The sequence below is a fragment of the Macrobrachium rosenbergii genome, chromosome 10 (assembly GCF_040412425.1).
Source record: "Macrobrachium rosenbergii isolate ZJJX-2024 chromosome 10, ASM4041242v1, whole genome shotgun sequence".
NCBI lineage: Eukaryota > Metazoa > Arthropoda > Malacostraca > Decapoda > Palaemonidae > Macrobrachium > Macrobrachium rosenbergii.
The window spans coordinates 7,483,039-7,504,964 of record NC_089750.1 but is presented as its reverse complement, the minus strand read 5'-3'; the positions used below and the strand labels follow the sequence as shown (position 1 = coordinate 7,504,964).

The 21,926-nt window shown below is 41.6% G+C and overlaps 1 protein-coding gene across 2 annotated transcripts in view; it reads left to right on the top strand.

Annotated features, from left to right (window-relative positions):
* The first annotated feature begins 5,909 nt into the window (after positions 1–5,909).
* The window catches only part of LOC136842466 (ADP-dependent glucokinase), a 53,832-nt gene continuing 37,815 nt past the window's right edge, over positions 5,910–21,926 (top strand). Inside the window, exon 1 of one of the 2 annotated variants that reach the window (XM_067109839.1) lies at positions 5,910–6,213. In XM_067109839.1, the coding sequence (XP_066965940.1) occupies positions 6,082–6,213 (132 nt within the window). In that variant the 5' untranslated portion in view covers positions 5,910–6,081. Of the gene's footprint in view, positions 6,310–21,926 lie in introns of both variants that reach the window. The other variant, XM_067109840.1, reaches the window with a different exon arrangement.

Genomic DNA, 21,926 nt, shown 5'->3' with positions numbered 1-21,926 from the left:
TCGCCCGCGATCTAAGCCGAAATCAACGAACACTCCATGAAGAATGTGGCTTATAGACAGGGCGGTTCTTGTTTATTTAATATATTTTAAGCGTGATGCGGTAACAAAATGATGCTGAGTTACGCTACAGGTTGAATAATAAGTGACAGGAAACCTTTATTATTATCATCGTTATTCGTAAAACGCAGCCATATTTCAAAATGACAGGCAAATTACCTAACCGAATTCTTTACTCGACTCAGGCTCTTAGAGATGACGTAGCGTTATTAAACTTAACTGAAGAAAATTGGGTAATGTTTTCTATGAAAGGAATCAACAACCCTTTGAAATTTCAAGAATGCAGTAGCAAATTTTTCGTTCTAATGTTTGCTAGTTGGATTCATAACGATTCCGTGTGCAATAAAAGTTACAAAATGCAAACCAATCACCAAAACGAGGGTGATTCGATCAACAGAGCGAAGCTGGGGCCCTTGGGAGGGTCGGGATTTGTTGGGAACCACCGGAGTGGTCCTTTGATAAACAACCTTGAACCAAGGCGGGCTACGAGACTGTCTTGACCTTCATACGATCCATCGAAAAAACTTTAGTCTCTCTCTCTTTTGTAGACCTAATGGGTGCACTTCAGAGTGAGAGCCCGTGTGGTATAAGGCCACCAGAATCTAACTGTTTTTTTCTCCGCTCGTCTCTAGGTTGGGAAACCACTTAAGTCTTAACCTCCTTCACATATTACCGCACGTATGGGCCACATAAACGATCAAGTCATGGGCGCGCAACATATTAAAGCTCAATCATACGAATTTTATAAAACTGCACATGTAGCAGTGGGAAAGTGAAGAAGGAAAGAAAACTCGTAGGAGAAAAGTGCGAAGGAGAGAGAGGTCCATGAAACGTTACAAATTTACACGTGGCAATCTCCTGTAAGGACAGAACATTTTCGCTAGAGAGAGTTGCGCCATTGATCAAGAGGAAAAAAGAAGTACCAATGTGAGAGATTCAGGTTCAAGTGATAGATTCTCAACCACAGCTCGTTTTCTTGTGATAGACTAATCATTTGACGATGTGAAGTTTATCACAGCAATATCTCCACAGAGATACTGCTATGGAATAGTGTATCGCTATCATATCTGTTTGGATATGATAGCAATTGGAAATAGTTTTTATTCAACCCATAAACCACAAAGTCAGGACCAAAAACAAAAGATTCTGACAATTACCTGCTTACTCATAAATGGATTAAAATTGACTTAGTTATCTTTGTATTATTTACACTCTGACGTAAATAATATATGTAGTCATGTAAATCATTAATTCAAACAAAGTACTATTGTTATTACAGGAACTGTATTTGTCATACAACTGATTATTCACTACGTCGAGGAGCCTTTAGTGTCATATACAAAGGAATGTGATTTTAACATCAATCCTTGGCCATGACTCAGTAGGTGTACAAATCGAAGACGTACTGTTTATCGGATTCCCAATTTTTGTGTATAGCTCCAAACAGAAAGAAACAGTTCTCTGGTTAATGATACGCAAATTTAAGACCTTGATGACACTTGCGCGGGCACGCGTCCAAGGCATCTCCATTAACCGAAGCTCTCGTGTTTTATAGACTTTCTTTCGGCTGAAGCATCCGCCCAGAGCAGCGTCGCACTTACAACTCTGTATTATTTTGAAGCCGCTGAGCACAATGGTTTGAATAGCACGATTCGAGCGCAGAACATAAATTGCCTGTTTTCTAAGTCTTATTAAATATCTAATGCACTATCAAGTGGGGCAAATAAAACCAGTCTGTGGCCTTTTGAACACTTGTGGAGGTCTTAAGAGAAAAGCATCGCTCGGTTCAATCGGGAGAGAACATCGTCAGGCGTTAGCTTTAATTTAGGGTAGTCCATGGTCTATGGTAAAATCAAAATGACTACGACGTTGCCACTTCTCCCGATTTGATTCAGAAAACCTTGACCTGTAGTCAACCAAAATGACTACGAACATTACTGTGTAACTGTCGTTGGCTACGTTGCCAAACTTCCTCCTGACTTATAATCCCACAACGGTTAATCAGTTAATCTGCATCCCTCAATTCTGGGGTGTCCAGAAGAAAGACGCGCTTAATTTACAAACTACCGTCACTTGAGGAGCCAATAATAGTATTTTTTTTTCGCATTGTATAATTTATTTTCATCAGTGAGTCTGGGCGAGATATTGGGAATTTGTGTAATTCATTTAGATGACTGGAAACCAAAACATCCTTACCATACGCTGTCATAAAAAAGTTTAATGTATGCTTTCAATTCTTCATTTACTACAATTTTTTGTTAAATATAAATCATCCTATACTCGTCATCAAAATTCAGTTCTTAGCTCATTTTACTTCTCCAGTGTTATAGACCGAGGGCGTGGGGTAGTCAATATGTCTGCCAGCCGATTCAGTGTACGCGCAGATACCGTATACACACACACATATATATAATACAATCTGTGTTAAACGACAGCATATTCTCAATTAAAATTTTTCAGCCCGTTGCGATTTAAAGAACTGTCGCCACTCATCTGTCATCAAAAGAATAACATAAGATGGTTAGCAACATTATACAATACAGTAGATTTTTTTTTCTTGCATGTGAAAACGTACGTACTTGGTACAGCTTTCTCCAAGCCAAGGCTTGGTCTAGCTCATCTGTTGTCGGTTGGACTGTTGACGTCTCGTAAACAAAAAGGTGAGATGTTTGTAGACTGCTGAGCAACGCGTCTTACTGACTCATTCATACCGACAATGCCCCAGTTCATTGGTCGTTTTTATCTAATTTATAAGACATGTAATCTTATCATTGTCCATCGTTGTGATCAACAAATGGTTACCAATATAATGGATTAATAACCCTTACTCAATGTAAAGTGTGTCTTAGCAATTCCGGGGATTTATGTTCTCAGATTTTGTTCTACTGGTCAACCGTTTCCATACCAAGACAGCGTCGCATAGCGGTTGTGAGCGAGGGTGGCGTCGGTTTACAACAGCGGACGCACACCAAAGAGCGCGCGCGGGAATTTGTGCTTAAAAAATATGCCATTGTTCGTCCATTTTATTTTTTTTTCTTACGCCTGTGTCTTTTGTCTCTCTCATGAGAGGGAAATAAACGATTTTAACTTTTCCAAATATCTTCATAGGGTTTTACATGTCCTTTTCATGAACTAAATTTTCGCTATTTATCTACAAAATTTATGTCCTTTGTTTTTGACTACTAATTTGTGTCACATTTGTTGTAATAAAAAAGTAAAGATCTCTCTCTCCCTCCACACACACAATATATATATATATATATATATATATATATATATATATATATATATATATATATATATATATACGATATTCAGGCCAGAAATAATGAGCCACATGTGTTAACTATTTATCTCAACATGGGCACACTAATGACCTTATGGGCACAGATATCGAAAGCAGAATTTTCATATGAATAGAGCATTACTCAACGTTGTCAATGTGTTACGGACGAGCTGACATACAGGTGTAAGCAGCAGCTGTGAGGTCTGTTGAAGTAGTTACAGGAAAAGTATTATAATGAGAGAGAAAATGCACGTACGTACAAGCTCAAAATAGCGCCGGTAAGCCGGTATAACTCTCTTGAGGATAAATAGACAGTCAGAGATGGATTATACATTTTACACCTCATCACTGTTAATCTGATCTTTCTTCATCATAGTAATTTCCCGGCAAACACGAGATAAAAGACCATGAGAAGGAAAAGTGATTTAAAATTTCTACAAGAGAGTATCAGTACACTGTTAGGCCTAATAATGTGCAATCGCGCGCACACAAACAGAATACCACGATATAATCGTGAGGAATGTATAGATTATATGGTGAAAAGTTGTATATAGCGACAAAGCAAAAAGGTAATTACCACCTATATCACTGAGTGGCACTTCAAGATCGATTCTCGAATGTCCACGGAAGGTCACGATAGCACTAGAGATTATCGTGACCATAGATATAGAGATATGTCTATGATCGTGACGGTAACATCTTGCTGTATCGAGCCAGGGAACTGCGGAACCCATAGGTAGCAAGACCAAAGCCGAATCCGCCCAAGTGCTCGGCGACACCAAAACATGCACTTCGTTGTCATATTATCAAATTACGTAAACATCGGTCAAGAAGTCAAGGCTGGCTATCTAGTGACTAAGATCACTTGTAATGTATGTAGCTAAAAAAAATGTCATTTTCGGACTCCATCTAACAAGGTTATTGATATAAAGGTATATACCATAGGCCAATGTCTAATTATTCCCGTCAGAAATATGTCATACAGAAGAAAGTGGACGGTAGGTTGGCGAAATGATTATAATTCATTAGTATTAAGGGTAAAGAGTGGAGAAAGACCTAGAACCGCGGATGGATGCGTTGGAAGTTTTATTAGAAAGGACAAGCCTAAATATCCAGAAAGCACCAAAGTGCGTGGAGGATAGCGGTAAATGGCGCAGTATATACAGGGTGGTTCGATGTGCTTCTATTTAGCCTTTTACGTAGGAGACTGAAGTATTTAATGTTGGTAAAATTGTCTGCATAGTAAGTCCATTCCATGAATACACAGTTTGAATACAGCTGCCTGCAGGCAGGTATTCTCTCTCTCTCTCTCTCTCTCTCTCTCTCTCTCTCTCTCTCTCTCTCTCTCTCTCTCTCTCTCTCTCTCCATTTCCCCCTTAGCTTGGTTATGGCATCAGTCCTTGGTGCTACCCGTTATGTCAACAACATACAGTAATGGGTCCATAAATTTTCCCCTTCCTTACATTTGCAGTTTATGATTTACAGTTTTCTACGTAGCAAAAGTGTATGTGTGTGTGTGTGTGTGAGAGAGAGAGGATAAAAAGGGACCTGAATATCACTCTTCCTATTGCTCCACTTTCTAATGCAAGCAGCTAGTGGCATTTTCACTCTGCCCACACACTTTCGAATGGACGGCGATGTACTGCACATCAGTTAACTGCGCTATCTCTTCTTTGGCAAATTAGCTATGGTATTACCATTGTTGCTTAAATGCATGTCGTCAAACTACATTTAAAACTACGTACGCAGGTAATATAATATATATATATATATATATATATATATATATATATATATATATATATATATATATATATATATATATATATATATATATATATATATATATATATATATATATATATATATATATATATATATATATATATATATATATATATATATATATATATAACATGCAAGCGTGCGCAGCCACGGAGATAGTATCCTACATTGAATGAGATTCTTCTGTTTCATTGTTTTTATAGTACACAACCTACGACTGCCAGTTGGCACGGGATGGGGCAAGGTGGTTGGTATAGAAGCCGCCCTCAGGTGGCACTCCCCCTCTTTAAATGCCCTGTGTAAGTGTGCCAAAGGGATAAGAGGCCTGGTGTGGACCTCAGGCTATTCATTCTACAGTGACTCCTGGAGGCTTCTCCTTCTCTCAGTACAATAGATGCACTGTATATGTCATACCCAGAGAGTGAATGAGTATGCAGATATGCATTTCCAAATGAATTTAGGGGATTATTTCTTAATCGATTATCGTGATTTTGTGGTTAACTGCATGACCTCGATGGGCGGAGTTTCTGGATGTACGGGTCACCCGAAATGCGATCATGGGAGGAAGATCTCGTGTAGCGATGTTATGATTTCTCTGATGTCTGGCGCTTTCTCTTGTTCCTTCCAAAACAGACGTACTGAATAGGATGTATCCAGAAAATGACTAAGCATACAGATTTGCATTCTAAATGATTTTAGGCAGTTATTTCTTATTCGATAATCGTGATTTCGTGGTTATTTAACTCCATGACCTCGATGGGGGCGGAGTTTCTGATCGTACGGGCCACACGAAATGTCAGCACGAGAGGAAGATCTCGTGTAGCGATGTTATGGTTTCTGTGCCACCGGGGAACGAGACCTGTCAACTCGACCCCTTCACGCACACAAAGTTGGGTTCTCGCTAGTCAGTGACTAGTCCTGTTTGTGGTATGGTGACCGTTTAGTCAGGGAAAATGTCCGTGGCGAAAGTGTTAAGCACTGCGCTGTCAGTGGTAGTGCTCATTGTTGCCTTTTGGTACAGCAGAGATAATGGAAACCGCATTCTTGAGGAACGTCTCCGACAGGTTCTAGATGCAATGCTCGAGGTACTTTAGTGATAAGGCGTCTTAAGTTAAATATTTACCGGTAGCAGACAGTGGCACCGTAGCAGGACTACTTCCTCTAGTCGTATAGGTGATAAGGTACTATTTGTGGCTGTGTGTGTGGCTTAGCCTAAAGGACTTTTGAAGTTTAAAAGTAGTCAAACTAAGGTAGAGAGATTTTGCAGCTTTCTAATTCTAAATCCTCCTCCAACCTAAACGACCTCATCTAATTGGTAGTGTCAGTTAAACTTCGTGTAGTGTTTAATTTTCTCCATTGCTCATCACGACTGCAGCTAAAGCAACCATACCTTACCAAAGAAACTTTTATGGTATCCCAAGCAAGTCATTCTTGGGGAAGGTCACCGGTTTAGATAATTAAATGGTCCCAGTAGTAGTAGGCATACAAGGTCTGCACCAGAATAATTTGACCCCCAAACCCTTCTTTTTGTGCATTAGCTATTTAAATAGCTAATGACATTAACAAGTGCAAAAAGCCTGGCCTAGTTCTCTAAAGGACACAGTATTTTAGGTTAACCAAAGAATCCTGTAGGTGGGTAAGATCTGTGACCTATGTAAAATTAAGTTGTATTCTTGTTGTGGTTGTAGAAAATTTTCAATCGCTTATAGTTTAACTTGGTCCTCTGTACCTGAGGCTAAAGGATTCATGCTTATCATAACGTGGCCTGCTGTATCTTAGGCCAGTTGCTGGACTCTCACTCTTGCAGTCTGAATAAAAGTAGGGCTAAGGCTAGAACACTCCAGTTAAAGGGAAGGTAGAACTATATAGTAGCTCCGTGGCAGCGACTGCCTTCAAACTTAAATTTTTCTACAGTTTTTTTGGTTGCTACTTATGAATTTACCTTCAGTTTTTGGCGCTCGAGTGTAATTAAACTGTAATTAACCCCTAAAGTCCATCCAACAAGGGGTTTCCATACGCGATCTTCACAGGACAGAGAGAGCACGGGTACGTCTGTTTTGGACAGTTCATATCCCGTCCGGCAAGTGCAATAACTTGTTAACGTATGGGTACCCAACCCCCCAACCCGCTGGGGGTTAATGTATGGGTACCCAACCCCCCCCCGGGGCCAGTACTAAACATGGCGAAGGGGCATTCCATTTGGCCGATAACAAACAGATGCACCTCCAGTATTGGAACCCCTAAAAGTGTAGAAAAAACCAGTTGAAAAGGCAAAAACAGGTGCGGAGCTAATATATAGAATTACCAAAGGGAATAGATGTAGTATGCTAATAATGTTGCTGATGCAGTGTTTTGCTAATTCCTCCCCCTCTTCTCTGGCTCTGTGGTTAATACTGTGCTGTTTAGGCATATGTCCACTACCTAGGTATGTGTTTAATACTGTACACTGTTGGGTGGTGATATTAAACACATGGATGTGTCCAAAGCAAATTCTGTAGTTGAACTAACAGTCTGATTATTGGAACAGGCTTTTCATAAAATTTGTATTTGTAGGAGAAAGAATTGTCACTAGATGTGGATGGTGGTGATGAACATCCAACTAGATTTCTCATTACGGTTTGCTTAGGCTCTTTTTTACATAAAGTATGTGCTAAAAGATACATGCTATTAAAGTAGTTGCATTATTTTGATGTTTCTCTGGTTCAAGGTTTGTCATGTTTAAATAGTTTAATGAGAAGGCCTGAATAGACTTCATTAGTGTACATGTAAAATTTTGCCTTAAGAAGAAGGGAATGGATTTTGCTAACAGTTTCTCTTTACTGCTAAAATCCTATGCAATTGAATTGTTACTACTAAAATCTTATTTATTTAAAGAAATTAACACTACTAATATCCTTTTTATTTTATTTAAAGAAATTAACACTACTAAAATCCTATTTATTTTATTTAAAGAAATTAACACTACTAATATCTTATTTGTTTTATTTAAAGAAATTAACACTACTAATATCCTATTTATTCCATTGCATGTACAAAACGGCTCATAAACTTTCCAACCAAACTTCCTAAAACTCAGCTGAACTGTTTCATTTGTAGTGTGTGCTTAAGTACAGGCTTATTTATAATTTTAACTCAAATTTATATCAGGATTACCCAAACAATACTGCAGATGTTAGGTTGTGACTTAATCATGGACTTATGTAATGATACGACTGAAGAAGTGGATGAGAGATGTGTGGTTTTCAGGAGCTGCAAAATAGATTGAGAAGGGTTGACACACGATGAGAATTATTTTCATCATAAAGTATATGTTCATGAGACTAATAAGCCACATTTCAGAACTTCTAAAGTAAGTAAAAAATGAGAACAGGGTGAATTTACAGAAGTTGGACAGCAGGGTGGAAAGAGACCTAAGGGAACAGATGAAAAGTTAAAGCAAAAAGTAACTGGGAGCTGAAGGGCTACACATTGCACACTTTGGGTGGTACTTTCAAATGGGAACATGGTGAAAGTGGAGAGGAAATACTATCTTACGTTGAAGGCCAAAACATCATGTCACAAGTAGAATAAATATCTGAAGACTTGAAAGGTCTAGTTTGCTAAACCATCTTCAACAGTAACTGAACTGTCTGTCTCCCAAGTTACATTTGATATGTTAATGTTCTCATCTGGCAAAATGCTAAAGTATATAAGGTAAAAAGCATAACATATACTGTACAGTGAAAACCAGATTTAAAAACAATGAATTGATGGTGTAAGAATAAAAGAAGATAAATATTAATGAAGGTTTGATTAAAAGGGTTTAGGATATATTAGTGGCTTAGGGGATGCTGAAATGCAGATAAACATAACAAATTGCTTTAGGAGGATTAACAAATGGAGATTACCAAAAGTGAATGCTCTGGTTTGTTTAAGCTTTGTAATTAGAGCAACATGAGTCAACATGTATTTTCTGTTTATTTAGGAGAACAACTTACAACCTACATGCTGTAACTCAGCATTGATTTGGATAACTTAGAAGTTACTAAACCATTTTGTTGGTTTCCTGTCAAGTCCTTTGGATGATGGAACTTAACTATGTTCATTCATTCTGTTTACATTCACAGATGTAATTTACCCATGCAATTTAGAACATACGGAAAATGCCACAACAAGCGCTTGCTTATGTTCGTGTGTTTTTGTAGGCATGAGTTTTCTTACAATTTTTAAATTATACAGTTGGTTTTCAGTAAGCTTCTTGATAATCATTAATGGGCAGTTGATGTAAACAAGGTTAATCAGCAGTTTTGCAACTTAACTCAATGCATACTATGTCTGAAGCCTGTGAATGTTTTTGCGTTTATTGCCAGTTATCACTGCTTAACTGAGTGCATTGTTGTATTTGATTTTACAGAGTGCAGTACATGTACCTACCTTTATGATTCATACTGTATTGCTAAGTTTTCTCCATTATATTTTATTTAGCAAAAATTGTAGGAATGATGAAATTTCTGGTAGTGATCCTTTATCTGTATTACCACTCCCCTTTTCCTCCCTTGTACTTCCCCTTGGTGTTTAAGCTTATTATTGTGTAACTAATCCTCTTCCCTTTCTCTGTTGTTGTAACAGCTCTCCTTCCTCCCCCTCCCCCCCCACCCCTTTATATTCATATTCAAGGCTTTCTTCTTCTTTTTGTAGTTTTTCATAATATTGCATAATTTTTCCTCTTTATTCATGTTTGATTTGTTTATAAAGTTTTTTATCCCTAATATTTAAGAAGTGTTTTGTACGATGGAAGTGTTTAACTGTATTAACCCAAGGGGCTGTTGTACTTTAAAGTAAAGATTGTATGTATTTATGAAATTCTTCATGCATATACAGTTATAGCATTTAAATGTGTATTATTAATAAATTATACAGTACTTTGTAGTGAGACCTACAGACACTCCACCCATCCTTAGGAGAACTAAGCTTGGGGTTCTAATTTCCAGGAAATCAAAAACCTAGTATCCATTACCCATTCCCAGAGGTTGCTTGAAAACATACAGTTATTTTACATCACTACCAAATACCTATTGTTTTGTAATACTGTAAGGAATTGTGTAAGAAAGCTAAATACAACACTGCTATGAATGACTGCCTAATATTCCTGAATTGATTCACTTCTGAAGAGGTAGGCTATTGGAAAACGAGTTGAATAGAAAAGATATGAAAGTTTGTAAAATGTGCTTGATATTATCTTACTGTTGACACATTAAGATGTAATTTTATTCAGTAAGAATGCTTGTTCAAAGTAGGCATTTTCCACTTCATCCTTTATAGCAAGAAATTAATTCTTACGAGAAGGGTTCGATGTAAACTATCCTTTGCCATTATGACTCATTTTGTGCTTTGGCTTAAAGAAGAAAAATCACTTTGTCCTGTTTGTACCCTCTTGCACTACTGTACTGAAATTTAAAGAACTGCTAGCATGACCACTGCTCTCTATCAGTAGAGTTACCTCACAGGTAACTTTTAAACTACACTACTTCCTTTCTGCAACAAGGAATTATCAGTGAGGTTATCTCTTCAAGATCCAGAGCTTGAAGATGATGTCCTCAAGGACAGGACAGTTACATCTTACAGTAATTACATCTTACTGAATCTTTCTGTTCCCTGGATGGAGCCTGGCACATGGTGTCGGTTATCTTCTTTTAATTACATGATGTCATTGGGACATAAGCTTCTGACACTTGTAGTTCTCACTCACGTCTCCTCATGACGCTAGGTTTCGAAAGTATCTGGCATAACAGATCTTTGGCTCTTATGACCATGTTCATGCAGTGTTCTGGGTACCATGGGTCATGTCTCAGAGAGTCTGTACCTGTAATCAAATATCGAGCTTTCCAAATTTTATAAACTAGAATACTCTCATAAAAGGATTCTTTTGCTTGTGACTTACGTGGTGGTTTAGCTGTCTCTTACGTTAAGAGAAGTATTGGTAATTTATGAAAATATAACATTTACTGCCAGGTTCCTTGTATAGGTATGGGTAAAGTTGTACCACTAACAAGAACTGCTGTACAGTACTACTGACTAAATAATGTCCACCACACGGGATCAATCAGGTTTTGAAGGGATTTTTCTGCACAAAAAACAAATGTGTTGTGAAGTACTGAAAGTTCTAACTGTAGAGTACTTCTATCCACCCCTCAGTTGTCCTGCTGCCTTAGGAAAAGTGGTGTGCATCTTTGTGTGTGGGTAGTTCCTCTCACCCCACACTAAGTCATCAAATACAAAAACATTGTTACAAAACTTCAGTGACTAGACCAGCTGTAGTCAAAGTTATCCATTTACAAGGTGAGGTTTTTGATATCTAGGAAAATAAGAATCCTCTTAAAAAAATGCCATATTTCATATGTTGTTATGGAGAAAATTTGCCTTCTGATTAATGAAAATGGCATGGGAGGACCATTCAGACATAATTCCTTCTTTTCAGAACAAAATCCAAATCCATTTATATGGTATTAAGCCTACATAACTGGCATAAAAATATGGTTGTGAAAATACTTATGAAGTATTGGAATGTATAGAGTAATGTTTAAAATTTAAAGAGGGGTTTGTAAAATTAAATGTTATTGGTTAACAAGATATTTCATAATGATAACATTTCTTTTGAGTTTTCTATTTTTTGCATGAAGTAAAGTGTTTGCACACTTTTGGCAAACAGATGTTGTTTATTTCTTGAAACACCTGTGCAACACCACATCCGTGAGGTTGGTTTAAGTCTGGGTTTATTTGTTTCAACTCTCATTTTTTCAGGAATTTATTTTTCTTTGAGACAGGAAGAAATCAGGCTTGATGTTTAGAATTCTGATGTGTCTACAGATATGTTAAATGGTTGTTGCTGGTGACATTAGTCCACTATTTTACTGTGCCATACGGATGGCCTGTTCTTCTCATCTCTCTTTTGAATGGACATTGTTGTTGGGCAGCACTTTTGTTCACAAAGATATTTAATGATTTTATTGAAATGTTTGATTACAGTATTATTAAGATAGTTTTCATTATTTTGTCACATTCGCTGCAAGTAACATTTTTATTTGGTTCAGATGTATGTTAATGGAAGGCATTTGCCCAAATTTTAGAAAGTAAAATGTGAAAAATTCGTTTTTCCTCGTGATATGTCCAGTACAATATGTACGTACTGTATTACTGTATTTTTATAGCAATACAATGTATGTCATTGTTCCTTTTCTGGACATATAATACTGTATATTCCTCTTGTCAGTTGAAGTAGGAGCATATTCACAATCTTGGCCTCCTATCTTGCATCTTCTGCTTTGACTAGTCTTTATCCCTTGGAGGATTTGGTGTATCTGACTAGTTTTGATTAGCACAAGTACACAGACAATCGTAGTGGTTAATTTCTTAGCTAAATTTTATTCATCCCTTTTTATTAGCTCATAGGATTGCTGGAGTTGATTAAGAGTGCTTACTGCTCTAACCTGGATGAACATTAGAGGTAGAAGTTGGCAGCTGCATGTGCTGACCCTGATTATATTTTCTTTTAAGTTTAGTACCTGTAAATAATCGATAAAAGATCCTGTGATGACAAGTAGCGCTCTGCTGTCCAGGCTTACAGTATGTCTAAAATGGTCTTTATCTGGCTTGGTATGATACTGAAGATGAATTAGGTTGATATTGCACAGGGATGAAGTTCTTGAAAATTTTGCCCTTGGATGGCTGTCTAAAACAGTTGAAGGGAAGTCCTAATCAATTTGAATACTGTCATTAGGACAAAAATGTGAGATAAGTTTGGGAAGTTAACTCTTTGATGAACAAATGGTTAACAAATGGCTAAAATTAATTTTCCTCTGATGAAAAAATGATTAAAATACATTTTCCTTGGGAGTTTAAGTTAACTTTTTATATTTTGCAAAGTATTACTTAACTTTGTGTTTATTACTATAGTAAACCCCCCGTATTCGTGTTCTCATGATTCGCGGATCCATGTATTCGCGGATTTCTCTGTGGAACATATCTACCCATCATTCGTGGAAAATTCGCCCATTCGCAGCATTTTTCACTGAGAAATATTCACTAATTACTGTATTTTCATATCTTTTCATGACTAAATGCACTTCTTGAGATAAAACTATTAAAATATTCAGGTTTAAGCATTTTTAGGGGGTTTTTCTTGTGTTTAAACCATCAAAATAGGCAGTTCTAAGTGTTTTTATAGGGGTTTCAAGTATTTGCGGAATTTAGCCTTTCACAGGGGGTGAGGTACGCATCCCCCGCGAATACGGGGAGTTTACTGTACACTTACTTTGTTGTGTCTTCAGGCAAAGAAAATTTAAGCTTAGGAAAATTAAAAATATAAAATTTATGGGATTGTTATGAAACAAATTTAATTTGAAAAATATAATTGTTCTGACACGATATACAAACTGTCGGTCCTTTACATTAGGAATTACAGGCAGTCCCCGGTTTACGACGGTTCTGGCTTACGACGTTCGAGGACACGACACTTTTCAAATATATTCATCAGAAATTATTTCCCGACTTCGACGCATGTTCCGGGTTCGACGGCGTCGTCGCCGATCCGACGGAAGAAATTTGGCCCCAAAATGGCAGAATAATCATAATTTGAAGGTTTTTTGATGTAAAACTCAATAATAATGCAGTTTACGTCATTTTCAATGCACCCAGAGCATTAAAAGTAAGGTTTTCTTATGATTTTGACGATTTTCGACGATTTTCCGGTTTCTGACGATTTTTTCGGTTCTGACGCAGCGCAAGAACGGAACCCCTGTCGCAAACCGGGGACCGCCTGTACTTTCAGCGTAGGCTGGAAACAGCCATTAAACTCTTGAGCAAGGTGGTTAGGCAGTAACTACCGCCAGGTAGGCGGGAATACCCGCCTGCCTGGATGTAAACATTCCAGTTTGCTTTCGGCTGTCATGCGTTGCAGACGTGGTTTCGGATCTCTTTGCCTGACTGTCGTTAAGCTCTTTATTATCCCGGTGGGATCTTAATGTATTTTTGTGTATACATTATGTGTGTTTGATATTTATTAATACTGTACAAGTCCACGATTTGTGATAACCGTGCATAAGCCGTTGTTCCCCTGTGTCTGTCTCGGGTTTGACGGCCAAGGGCGTATTTGTAGGGGCGTAACGGAGTGGTAATGCTTCTCTTCCAGTAGCCCTTTATTTAGATATTGAAGGCATTTCCCTGTATATTCGGAGATATTAGTTGGGACATAACATCTTCGCTCCCCTACGCTGACCAGGACGTAAAAGTTTGCTTCCTTTCTTGGGCTCCCGCCCTCCGTGTACAAGGGCATGACTACTTCCTTCCTACATGTGCTGAGTGTTGTTTTCACCGCCTGTGTTATAGAGAGTTGTTAGGGGGAGGTTGCGGGCGTCGTCGGTAAGTTCTGCTTCCACAGCACCGTTGGTGGACTCCCTTCCTTCCTTCTCTCTCCCTGTACGTTCTTCCTTTCTCTCCCTCGGTAGAGATCTCTCTCCTTTGCCTTCTTCGCTCGCTCGTCGGGTGAAGACCGCGAGGAGGCGGGCGGGCCGTGGGCGGTCAGGCGACTGCTTCTAAGGGACCTCCTCTTGCTGCGTAGGGCAGTTCCCCTTGTAGTGAGAGGAGTCTCTCCCTCTACTAATCATCTTTGCTTTTTCTTTCAGGTTGACAGTGAGCATTGCAGGCACAGCAGTGGTTAGCTGGATATCTCAGGGGATATCTTGCTTGAAGGAGTCCTGATGTTCATTTAGTATTGCTTTGGGATCGACCACATTACCTGGTTGGAATGGCATAGTTCCATGTCAGGATCGTTCGGATTCTGTTCCCACCAATGTGGATCAATCGCTGCCATTGCTGGCCTTCATGTATGCTGTGGCACTGACTGCCTCAGGTGTATCTGTGGTCCATCTGCTCTTGCTGTTTCTGTGTTATGCTTCTGTTAACTCGAAGACAGTCTCTGGGTGGCTCTTCCTGGTCTTCTGCCGCAGCCGTCCTGATCATTCCTGTCACTGTTGGGGATGTGCATGTGACGTTCCTGGCTGTTGCTGTAGCTCCTGCCTTCCAAACTGCTTCTGTAGCTCCTGCATTGGCTGTCCTGGTTGTGGCTGCTGCTTCTCCTGGTGGGTGTCCTGGGCTGCTTCCATTGCATTCCTGCCTAGCTGCCCTGGAGGTTACAATGTCCACCATCCTGTAGAACTGATTCTTAAACTTTTTTGCCTTGCGCCCCCCTCTGCATTATGTATAGACCCCATGCCCCCCTACCACTGAAATTTTTGCCAACTATAATCTATAATCTATAATCTATTTGTATGCTATTATACTTATTATAACAATAAAAGACAACTCATAATCAAGATTTGATATTAAGATTGACTTATATTTTGAATTTTTGGCATGTTTTGAGATAATAATTAGAAAATATATGGAAGCAGTGATAACGTTTTTGGCAATTTTGTAATTAACATCAAAAATTAAAAAAATAATAGGCACCATCTGGCAACTCTGCTTGCGCCCCCCTTAGGAGCCTCTGGTGCCCCCCAGTTTAGGAATCACTGCTGTAGAAGATGTGGGAATGAAGGTGAAGGAAGTCGCCCTGTGGAAGCGACATTCCTGGCTGTTGTGGTAGCTCCTGCTCTCTGAACCGCTTCCGTAGCTTCCTGCATCGGCCATCCTGATGGTGCCTGCTGCTTCTCTTGGTGGTCGTGTCCTGGGCCACTTCCATTGCGTTCCTGCCTAGCTGCCGTGGAGGTTACAACGTTTTGTGTCCCCCATCCTGTAGAAGATGTCGGAGTGAAGGTGAAGGAAGTTGCCCTGTGGAATTAGCCGACGTCTTCTTCAACTTATCTCTGATTTCATCTTCTGCTGCCTCTTCCTTTCCTCTCCCGAGGTTCGAGGGGGTCCCGGGAACCAGACAGACTCCGTCAGCCGAAGGAGAGGAAGGCTGCTTCTTTCCCCTTGGTGTCCTTGGATGTTTAGGGACTGCCTCCTTCCGAGGAGGCAGTGGGTCTCTCGTTGGCTCCTCCTAACCTTTGGCTTAGGAAACCGATTCGCATACCTCTGGGTTTTGTGTTTCAGGAGCCGCGAGCACACAGACCTCGGTTTGCGATCCCGTTCCCACTCCTAGAGGTTCCGCCTCTAAGACGGGGGCCTGCTTCGGGTGCTTGTTCGCAAGCCGCTCTGAGTGCTCGAGATTCGGTGGAATATCGAGTATCCCAATCTGGTCTGGAGAGTACTGCCCCCGGCCCAGTTCGGGAGTAGTGCGAGAGAAGGGGCCGAGGCACACAGGTGTCTCAGCTCTTCCTGCCAGCACCATAAGCGCTCCCCAAGTGCTCACCGGTGCTCGGTTGGGTTCCCAGTCTGGTGTCTCAATCCTGTCAGTTCAAAAACCAGAAGAAACAGGGAAGAGATTCCTTTCGGGAGTCCTGCGGGACTTCTAAGGGACTGACTCTCTTCTCTCTTTGGCTGTTCCCGCCACCGATTCACGTTCTCCTCTGGGGTCTGGCGTTTTGGGAGCCATGAGAGCGCAACCTCTTGAGGCTGCGCCCTCATTGCCAGTCTTAGAAGTCTGCGTCTAAGACTGGTACTGCGCCTGGCTCTTTTCGATCTCTTAGGTAACCGAAAGCAGCTGCTTAGGTAACCGAAAGCAGCCGCTCCTGATTTTCAAGAGTCTCGTGGGTTGCTCGAATCCTATGAATCACGAGCGCTCTCCTGACGAGAGACACAGGACAAGAGAAAGTGCCGAGACACCCAGGTGTCTGGGTGCTGAGACACCCAGGTGTCTGGGAGCCGAGACACCAGGTGTATGGGTGCCGAGACACCAGGTGTCTGGTTGTTGAGACACCAAGTGTCTCGGTACTGCCCACCAGCTGCTCAGTTGCTTGGCTGGGATTCATCCTCGTGTATTGAACCTTAGGGTTCGAGCATGCAGGATAGCAGACACAGAATTCCCCCTTGAACCTTCTTCTCAAGGGGCCTCGGCCTCGAAGGAGTTTAGAGTCTGGGAAACTAGCAATAGTTCACGGCAGACAAGTTCCGTCCTGTCCAGTTCTGATTGTGTTCGCGCGATCGGCTCGGCTTGGCTTGCTCAGCTTGCTCGCCCTGCCCAGCCCCTGGTCGCGGTTGCGAGACTGGCTCTGCTTGGCTTGACTCAACTCGACTTGGCTTGGCTCGGCTCAATCCGCCGGCCTCCCAGTCCACCGCATACCGCCTCTGGATTGCGTTCACGTGATCGGCTCGGTTCGATGCGGCTCGGCTCGGCCCCACTTGGTTCTTACGAATCGGGTTCTCAGTTCTGTTCGAGTGAACTTTCTGCTCTTCCCAGGAAAGCACTTTGCCACGGCACAAGCACTCTCCTTCCCCTGTGTGGCAGTAATCTCCTTCGGTTGATTATTGCTCACGGTCTGCCTCTCCTGCTGGTCTTACTGGCAGGACAGGTAGAGGTACTCTTTCTCCTCACCTGCTCTCTTTTCCTCTCGGTTGTTCCGAGAGGTGTGAGACGGACAGAAAGAGCTCCGACGAATTTGTCTTCAGAGTTCGGCTGCCTGGCGTGCTTTTGATACAACCATGTAGCCGAGGAGGGTTTCATGGGATCTGTCAAGGTCTCCCTCCAAGGGGAGAGGTAAAGGAGTTTCACGCTTCGGAAGCAGCAAGGGTCTTCGTCTTCAAGTTGCAATCGCCCTCGTTTTTCGGAGAACTTCGTGCCGATTTGTCAGTGTGAGGATCTCCGGGGCAGGACCGCGGCTCCCCCAATGAATATCTTCATCACTCGCAACCCTTGCAGTTCCCGAGGGGCCGAGAGTGTCGGGCTGCCGTGGTCTTTGCTTCCGAGAGCGTTCTTGACCAGATGAATTCTTTTCTTCGGAGAAGGAGTTCATTCAGGTTGAGACACTAAGCTTCCGCCCTGCCTCGACAGAGTACGAATTCTTCCTGCCTCGGAGGGTCTTGCCGACTGCAGTTCTGTGGGCAATTCTGGTGCTAAGAAGAAGGACTTTGTCCCAATTCGGATCTCCGGTTTCGTAAGTCCAAAGTTGGCTCGACCCTTAAGAACAAACCTTTAATTGGTTCTGCCTTTCTCTTTCAGAGGTTTGCCAGATACCTCGGTAATCAAGGTTCGTACCAGGGCACTGCCTTTTCCTTTGGACAATGGCAAAGACCTTAGGGTCTTAGTCATCTTGATTTGACCTAGAGTTCAAGCCAGCCCCCCTGAACTCCTAAGAAGTCCCAGGCTTCGGAAGAAGATTGTGGAACACATAGCTCTCTTCTTCCCTTCTAGGAAAGTGCTCATAACTGTGTCTCTTTCCACCCTCTTTTCCATAGGGAGGAGGGAAGAAGGGAAGAGAGAAAGAAGTATCGACCGGGAAGAAGTTCTACTGCTGCTGATGCCTGGATGAAATGATACTTATCGAGTCTCTGGAGCTGGCAGCGACATTGCCGAGACCTGGGAATGGATTCCTTCAGGAGAAGTATCTATTTCCCTTAGGTCTCGGCAATTCTTTTCATTGAACTTCCATCCCTCTTCCTCTCCTGTGCTCCCTATTCGGGAAATGCCAGCCCAGCTAGAGCTAATTGTGTTGGTATCCTGTCATCTTGCAGAAGCTTCCCCATGGTGGAGAATGGAGGTCTGCTTCCATTCCTCCGTCCTTCTTTCCTCTTTGAAGTATGAGGAAAGAGTTAGGCTAATGCTTGATTGAAGGAATCTTCAAATATGCTTGCATATTATAGAGGGATGAATAAATTTGTTTTTATTTAGCATTTCCCAACGTTTTGTGAGAGAGAGAGAGAGAGAGAGAGAGAGAGAGAGTGTAATTGTCGTAAGTGAGTGCTTCGGTTGTTGGAAGAGGGATGAGGTCGTTAGTTTGTTTACGGCGCTGTCTGTCTGTGGAATGTGTGTGTGTGAGGATTTTTCGGTTTTGAAGGCAGTCTTTTTGAGTCTTGAGTCAGAGCTAGTGCTGGTCTGTCGTTTGGTTTTGGACAGTTTTTTTTGTGTGCTGATGCAAAGTTGTTGTTTTCCCTTGTTAGTGTGCTGTTCTTGTTGCTGTATGTTCGTGAGTCGTGTGTTTTTCTGTTTTGGTTTGGTTTGTGTGGTTTTGTGTGCTGTGTTGGCGACCGTGGACGCCTTGCTCCATCTTTCAGCAACCGAGGACCAGGGTGAGTGTTGTGTACTGTTTTTTTGTGTTTTGAAATTCCGCCACATAAAATTTGGCGCCCAACGTGGGGCAGCTGGTATTGCAGCTGCAAGTGAGATTGGTGGCTGGTAGTGTGACTGAAGAGAAGGATGGAAGAGGAACTGGTAAGGTTGAGAGAGGAGAATACGTGGTTGAGGGGTGAGAATGAGAGATTGAGGAGTCAGTTGGAGGAGGTGGAGGAATGCTAAGAAGTGCAAAAGAAGAAATGAAAGGGGAGATGAAAGAGTCAGAAGAGAGAATGGAAGAGAGATGGATAAAAGTTGGAGGAATGATGAGAAGTGTGGAAGAAATGATGAAAGGTATGTTCAAGGGTGTTTTTGGAGAAGGGGCTGTTGGAGGCAGGTTCTCTGGAACGTGTGAAGGGGCAAGAGAGAAAGAAAAGGAGGAAGAAGTGAATGGGCGTGAGTGATGAAAGTGATATGGGAATAGGAAGTAAGAAATGAGGAATGAGAGGCAAGGTAAGGAAAAGGGAATGAAAAGCAAGGGGAAGGAACAGAGGGAAAGTAAGGATAAGTCAGGGGAAGAAAAAAGGAAGAAGGGAAGGGGAAAGGAAACTGGTAAGAAGGGTAAGGAAGTGGGAAAGGCAGGAAAGAAGGAGAGGGGTGAAGGCAGTAGTGATAGTGAGGTGGATGGAGGTGAGTGGATAAAGTAGATAAAAAGGGGGGAAGAAGAGTGTAATGAGTAAGATGAATGTAAGTGCGGAAGTGGACTCTTTGTATTCGGAAGAGGGTATGAAAGGACAGAGTGAAAGTAGCGAAAGTGAGAGTGAAAGTGAGAAAGAAGTGAGAAAGGCTATGTATGTGAGGAGGTACCCCAGTGTGAAAAGTATAATGAGTATGGAAGTAGGGATGTGCATGATTTCTTTAGGGAGTATGAAAGGTTTTGTCAGGATAAGTATGGGGAAAGTAAGAGAGTGTGGGCACGAGAATTAGGAGAGTATTTGACTGGGTTTCTACTTGATATGTATAGGGTTATTATGAGTGTGGGGATGTTGAGTATGACAAGGTGAAAGCTAGACTAGTTGAGCAAGCGAGGCGTATGAAAGCGAGTGTTAAGTATAAGAGGAAGAATGAATTTGATGAGGCAAGAATGAAAGCTGGGGAAACCTTGTCACTATATGCTTGTAGGCTGGAGACGTTGGCAAGGAAGAAGTTTGGGGATGATGGGATAGATGAATGTAAGGAGTTAGTACGGAAGTTGTTAGGGACAGTGCCAGATGGAGTTAGAGAATTTGTGAACTTGAAGCGGAAGGAGAAGAAAAGATGGACGAATGAAAGGTTGACTTGGGGAGAAATTTTGGAAATTGTAGAAGATTATGAGCTTGACAGGGTTATAAAAGAGAGCAGAAGTGTAAGTGTAAGGGCTGGGGTAGATGAGAGAGTACCAGAGTTCGGAAGCTTTAGGGATGCAGTGTTGAGGGCCCCAATGAGAATGGCCGATAGTGTAATAGATAGGAGTGTAAGAGCAAGTAATGTGGAGGTGCCAGTGAGGATGAATGATGGGTTTGTAAGGGAACAACGGGTTGGACGGGTTAGGGATAGTAGTGTACAAAGGGAAAGGTCGATGAGTGGAAGTCGAGCGAAGTGTTTTAGATGTGGAAAGGAAGGACATACAAAGAATGAGTGTAGGTGGGCTTTAGGAGTGTGTTTCGGTGTGGGCAACCGGACATTTGGTAAGGGAGTGTCACGAAAGATAGGGGTTAAATGCTACCGGTGCGGACAGGTGGGTCATGTTGCTAATGGTTGTAGGGGTACCCGAGTGAATGTAATATGTGGCAACTGTGGTAAGAATGGGCATTATGCGAGAATGTGTTCAGAACCGAGAGCGAAGTGTGACGAATGTGGAATGGAAGGGCATGTATCAAGTGTATGTAGACGAAAGAGGGTGACTGTGACAGCGAAATTCGGGAAACTGAGTGTGAAGGGGTTCAAATGGGTGGATCCTCCAGGATGCAAGCGGTGCGTGTGATGCATGCGTGAGGGGTTGTTGCATGAGGGGGGCTTTGCTGGAAAGACTGACGAGTGCATGAAGCAATTTGTTTTGATAGAGTATGGCAGAAAACGTAAGAAAGGGAAGAACGTAAGTGAACGGAATGATCGTAAGTTGTGTGATAGGGGTGTGAGTGCCAAAGTGGAAATGAGTGATAAAGCGTGTAATACGGATGAATGGGATGGTATGGATAGAACGTATAGCATATGCGGGTTTGATATAACTGAGTTGACTGAACGTGTAGGGGTTAGTGAACGGTTGGAGGTGAGCGAAAGTGTAAGAGTAAGAGAGCGTAGCAGTGATAGACGAGTGATTGAAAGCATGAATGAATCGTTGCAAGAATTGGAAAGGTCAATGAGCGAATGGGATGGGTTAGTTGAAGAATTGGGGAGGTATTTGGGAACGAGTTAGAGGGTATAGATGAGATTGTGGATGAAATTGAGAGTGGTAATAGTGAAGAAGATAGCGTGAATCTGAGAGAGAATGGAGGAGATGATGTGAGTTTGAATGTTGCTAGAAGAGAGTGATTCTGAGAGAATGATTGCGTGCCCGCGAACGCGATCTAGAGGACCTGCTAGTGAGCATCCGTGGGTGTTGCGTGAGGCGATTTGAAAGAGGTGTGAAAGGTG